General features: G+C 36.8%; 2 protein-coding genes across 2 annotated transcripts in view; one reads left to right on the top strand and one right to left on the bottom strand.

The window, feature by feature from the left end:
- Positions 1-2,006, bottom strand: part of mpc1 (mitochondrial pyruvate carrier 1) — a 3,299-nt gene extending 1,293 nt beyond the window's left edge. The window contains exons 1-3 of the mRNA XM_088004352.1: positions 1,814-2,006; positions 755-851; positions 296-428 (exon numbers count right to left, since the gene is read on the bottom strand). Coding sequence (XP_087860478.1) covers positions 296-428; positions 755-851; positions 1,814-1,888 — 305 coding nt within the window. The 5' untranslated portion in view covers positions 1,889-2,006. The remainder of the gene's footprint in view (positions 1-295; positions 429-754; positions 852-1,813) is intronic.
- A 515-nt stretch (positions 2,007-2,521) lies between these two features.
- On the top strand, positions 2,522-4,038 carry rrp15 (ribosomal RNA processing 15 homolog). The gene has a single exon (XM_014995484.2). The coding sequence runs from the start codon at positions 2,595-2,597 to the stop codon at positions 3,318-3,320; it is 726 nt and encodes a 241-aa protein (XP_014850970.2). The 5' UTR covers positions 2,522-2,594; the 3' UTR covers positions 3,321-4,038.
- The last annotated feature ends 1,086 nt before the right edge of the window (positions 4,039-5,124 follow it).

Raw genomic sequence — 5,124 nt, 5'->3', positions numbered from 1 at the left:
ATAACCAGGAGGTTTTCAGTGGTCTCTTAATTATTTGGCAGGCTACAATATTTCTTCAAAAGACCTGATGTGTAAAGAATAATCTGAAATAACAGATACATGATTTTTTTATTATTGCCATGAAGAATAAGCAGAAAACAAAGACACAACATGACATCAAGGCCTTCAGTTAAAACACAAGAATCACTCAAAACAAGCATTACAACACCGGATTTAAATTAAACTGCTTCCTCGTCCTGCATTTCAAACCAGTGACAATAAATAAAACGCTGACAGAACATCAGTTACATCTCACTTGTATTTGATGAGGCGACTTCCCTGGACCAGTTGTGCCGACTCGTTGGTCAGATGGCAGGCGAAGAGGAGCCAGTTACGAGGCTGAACCTTGTAGGCGAATCTCATGAAGAGCAGAGAGTAACAGCACAGAGCTGAGAGCAGAAAAACACGCAAACATGGATTTATTAATGTACCTTCAGCTTATAAACTTCCCACTTTCCCAAATCCTCACATGTAAGTAACTGTGAAATAACACTGGAGCATCTTAATAAATCAACAGCAAAAGTCAGGCCATAATAACAACAGATTAAGTAAATCTGAATTCAAATAAAGAAGAAAACATTTTCAAAAACTACACCTGAACTTGACACAAAAAATAGATTTTTTTTCTTCTAAGTAAACCAATGATAGCCCCAACCCAAAACAAGATCAGATGCAAGAAAACAACAGCGTCTGTCCATGTGTTTGTATGTCTTACCAAAGGTCATCCTGCCGCTGATGATTTCAGGGCTCTTTTTCATGTCTGTGATGGCAGCGATGGGAAGACCCCAGTTTGCTACAGGGCCCCAGAAATGCTGGGAAAGTGACATTTAAATTATATTAAACAGGAGAATAAAACTGTAAGCACTGACTTATTCTGCAGTCTACACAAATATATAAAACAATAACTAGACAGAGAAACTCTGGACTTACCGTGCTGTCATACGTTTATGTTTTCATTTTTAGGTCCGACGTGGAAAAGGAAAAAAAAAGAAAGTTAAAACTTTACTGTCAGATCAGTTAGCATTTCAGTTTCTAAGCTGTCGGATGTGAACCTGTTTTCTTACTTAAAGGTTTATTGTCACGCCCATTCAAGGCATCTTGAAAATGTGACACAAAGACGAACATTTTGTGTTTAAAAAGCAAACAAATGCAGCTTCTTGCATCACAATACTCTCACCTGACCTTTACTCTACATGTCAGGAATGAAGCAGGTTTGTGGAGGGTAAAACTCTGAGTACACTTGAATTTCCTTACAATAAGTTATTTCATATAGTAACAAAAGTAGTTCTTATGTAAAATCAGGTCAAAGAGAGGTTGGTGTGAACTTCAAGCACGACCCACATAAGTATTGTTTTTAGTACGCAAAGCAGTATTTTCCAATGACGGATTCACACATACCCTCAGCTATTTTGGAAGATATTTCTGAAGCAACTCAGTAAAGATCAATATACCATTTATTTATCAGCATCTAGTTTTACACAAATGGATATCCTACTATTAAAATAGTGATATATATATATAGGAATTATTAACTATCATAAACAGCAAGGAGCTGCAGATAGCAAGCGCCCTTGAGAGTTTAGCATACGACAACATAGAAAGCAGCAGCAAACACTAACATATGAGAGGTAAAGATATTATTTACTATTGTTAATGAGTAGATTTAGTTAATTTAAGTAAATTTCAACCAGCCGGTACTTCTCAAAGAGTTCCCACAGTCAGTCAGATTGGTTAGCATTAATGCTAGCAGTAAATATTGAAGTGTGTTAAATACGAACCTCATCAAATAATCCCTGAACTCCTTACTCTTCAGGTGGTCGATGGCTTTGCGTGCAATCGTCCCCGCCATGGTTTAAAGTTAAAGGTTTTGTTTGTTTTCACGGAGAACTGGACTCTCCCTGACAGGACTGAAGGGCGACTGGAAACTGGAGAGCTGTGCAACCAGAGGACGACCGATAATATCCGGGGGTGTTGCGCCGAATTAGGTCCTTCCGCAAAAAAGAGACAACCCATTTTTCCATTATTACAAAATTACAAAAAAAGTCTCTTATTTTGCTTTTTTAAAATTAATTTTGAAGAATTTGATTCCCATGTTATTATTGTTATGCTGAAGTTTGACGGGTGTGTTGGTCAGCTTAAATTGTCAAAAATGTTAATAATAAAGTTTTCTTTGTTTTAGCTAATTTTTAATTAGTTTATTTAATTGAGTGAAATCTCTTCATTTCTCTTTTTGTTGCTATGTTTGTAGTTTTTGCTTGTTTTATCAAAACAGGTCCATCTTGTAAATTAAATCTTGGATTAGAAAACCTGTCTAAATAAAGGTCATATAAAAATTAAAATTAATAATTTTTAGATGAAAGATTTAATCATTTTGGGTTAAAAGAGATAAAAACTTGAAACTTGAACGCACCGTATGGTTAAAACGCAGCTATAATAATGTTGAGTATAAGTGGGAAGTACATATCAAGGGGAGAACCAAGCGAGATACAACACCGGCAAGCGCATGCGCAAAAGAGGAAAACCTAAATTCCCTTCCGGTTCACGGCTATTACTGCATGATGGCTGTGCGTGGTGAAAACGTGTCTCAGAATACCGAAGAAGATGCAGTTTGTCAGCTTGAGGACGACAACCAACAGAGCGATTCAGAGGGAGAAAGTATTAACGAAGACTCTGACGAAGGAGAAAACACAGACAGCCATGATGGCGAAGAAGCGGAGAGTGAAAAGGACGAAGATAACGACTCGGACGCCGTTGGTGGCTGGGCAGACGCCATGGCAAAAATCCTGGGGAAGAAAACTACCCCGAACAAGAGCAGCATCCTGGCTAATAAGAAAGCGGTGACGAAGAGAAAGGAGCTGCTGGAGAAAAAGAAAGAAGTGGACAAGAAGCGAAAGTGGGAAATGATGTTTCGAGAAAAACCTGACATCGTGCGGGACCGTGAGCTTGAGAAAGCCATGCAGAGGACCGCCACCAGGGGGGTGGTGCAGCTCTTCAACGCCGTGAGGAAACACCAGAAAAACACGGGTGAAGCGCTGAAGGAGGTCGGTGGCTCTGAGAGAAAGAAGGCTAAGATTATATCCTCTATCTCAAAGAAAGACTTCATCGATGTGCTGAGGCGGACTGATGAAGGAAACAAGGTTTCTGTGAAGACGGAGAATCCTCCTCCTGTGTCTGACCAGAAGCCTACGTGGAGCGTCCTGAGAGAGGACTTCATGATGGAAGCCAGCATGAAAGACTGGGACAAAAACAGTGACACGGAGGAGGCTGGTCCCCACAAATGAGGAAAGGAAGAGATATGAACTGAATCTTCCCATTTAGGACTGAATGCTGAAGCTCCTGATGCCCTGAGAGACAAGCTAATGAAGGGAGACGCTCCCTTAGTCTGGATGAGAGTTTGGTTTCTTCTGTGTTTATAACCTAAGAGAACATAAACAGTCTGAAATCAGCATTTTCAAAATGCTCCGCTGCAAAATACGTGTGTATCATAATTTTGTTTTGATGGATGCAGCTGAAAACATATCGGATAAACTCAAAGAATTGCAAATTTTGTATTTTCAGAGTTTATTTTCTGTTTCCCCCTTTTTTTTTTTAAATAAAAGACAAAGTTGATTTTTAAAAAGTGTATGGAGCAGGTTTTTCATTCATGTTTAGTCATTCCAGGAGTTTAATAGTAGTTTGCTTTATCCACGACTCTGAATGTTAAAGTTTAGAGGTAGCCAGCCTCCATCATTATGTCTGTTTTATGGGATGTTTGGCACTGACTGCAAAAAATAAAATGCTTGATCAGATCTAAAGGCCTCAACTTTAGTCCTCCAGATGTTATTCTGTATTTTTTCCAAAAAACTCCCATCTCATGTAAAAACTTCACCATAATTTTCAATCTCTGGGCCTGCAAATTGCAATCAAGATTAAAGGTGTTAATGTTTCAGAAGATGGCTCTGTTTTGACATTTTTAAGATTTCTGATAAGTTGTGCAATAAAAATAATTTTTTTATTGTTGCTGGTGTTTTTTTTTATTTACAATATTATGTGGGTTTTCCAGGAACTAATATGAGATTGGAGAGTAAAAGGTACTGATCTCAAGCACGACAGATAATCTAGAAGTGAATAAAAGTTTTCTACTTGACTGAAGAGAAAAGTGCAATAACAGGATGCCATTTATTGAGAGTTTTTGAATATTTAAAGTTAAATTTGATTTGTGTTCTTGGTTTTGTAAAAGATTTGTGTTCATCTCTGCGCCGCCTGCAGCTGGAAACAACTTTGTGGCTAGAAAACTCAAACTCAAGTTTAAATATGTTTAATCAGTTATTTCATGATTTAACAAGTTGAGAAATTAACTTTTTACAGAAGACTAGGCTGGTTTGGTTTGCTCCATCTGAAAACTACTCTTTCAACTCATCTTTCTGACTAACATTTGTTTGGCAATCTGAAACAAATTAAAATTGTAGCTGTATCTGTAAATCAATGATGGAGAGAAAGACAGGACAGGGTTTGATGTGAATGTTTAAGGTTTTAACAGTAAATACTTGATGTGAACCAGTTTCTAATATAATTTATTACAGAAATGTAAAATAAAATGGTTCAAACATGGAAACCATTTATCATAGCTGCTAAGCTAATTCACCACTTACTGTACAATCTGTCACTTTGCATGTTAAATATTCACATTTATGGCACAATGAAGAAAAAAGAACATAAGTATGATTTTCTTATTGTTTGGTTTGTTTTAACTGATTGGCTTGACATTTAGTTTGTCTAATGTGAATTATGATCTTCATCCTATAGTGTGATTTGGACGCTTCAAAATATGACGTAAAACAGCTTTAATGAGATTAATACATTTTATGAGGCTGCAGTTTCTTTTTACTATCACTTTATATAACTAGCTAATGAACTAAAAGTTTGAGACTGTTTGGTTGATTAAATATACCCACAGGTAAACAATAAACTGACAATTTAGGGATTATTTTAATCGGTATGAATTTACAAGTTGGAGGATAATTTAAAGAATTTTGGAAAAATATTTCAGCTCAAAACATTCATTTATAGGATTCATTCTTCAGACACAAGAAATCATTCATGAAG

Source organism: Poecilia mexicana, unplaced genomic scaffold (genome assembly GCF_051168715.1).
Source record: "Poecilia mexicana isolate PSO_F unplaced genomic scaffold, ASM5116871v1 scaffold_3, whole genome shotgun sequence".
Lineage (NCBI taxonomy): Eukaryota > Metazoa > Chordata > Actinopteri > Cyprinodontiformes > Poeciliidae > Poecilia > Poecilia mexicana.
The sequence above is the reverse complement of the archived record's forward strand: the minus strand, read 5'-3'. Positions and strand labels throughout refer to the sequence as shown.

Bases quoted from the DNA above. Each gene is read 5' to 3' on its own strand.
- rrp15 (XM_014995484.2), top strand. From the start codon at position 2,595: ATGATGGCTGTGCGTGGTGAAAACGTGTCTCAGAATACCGAAGAAGAT.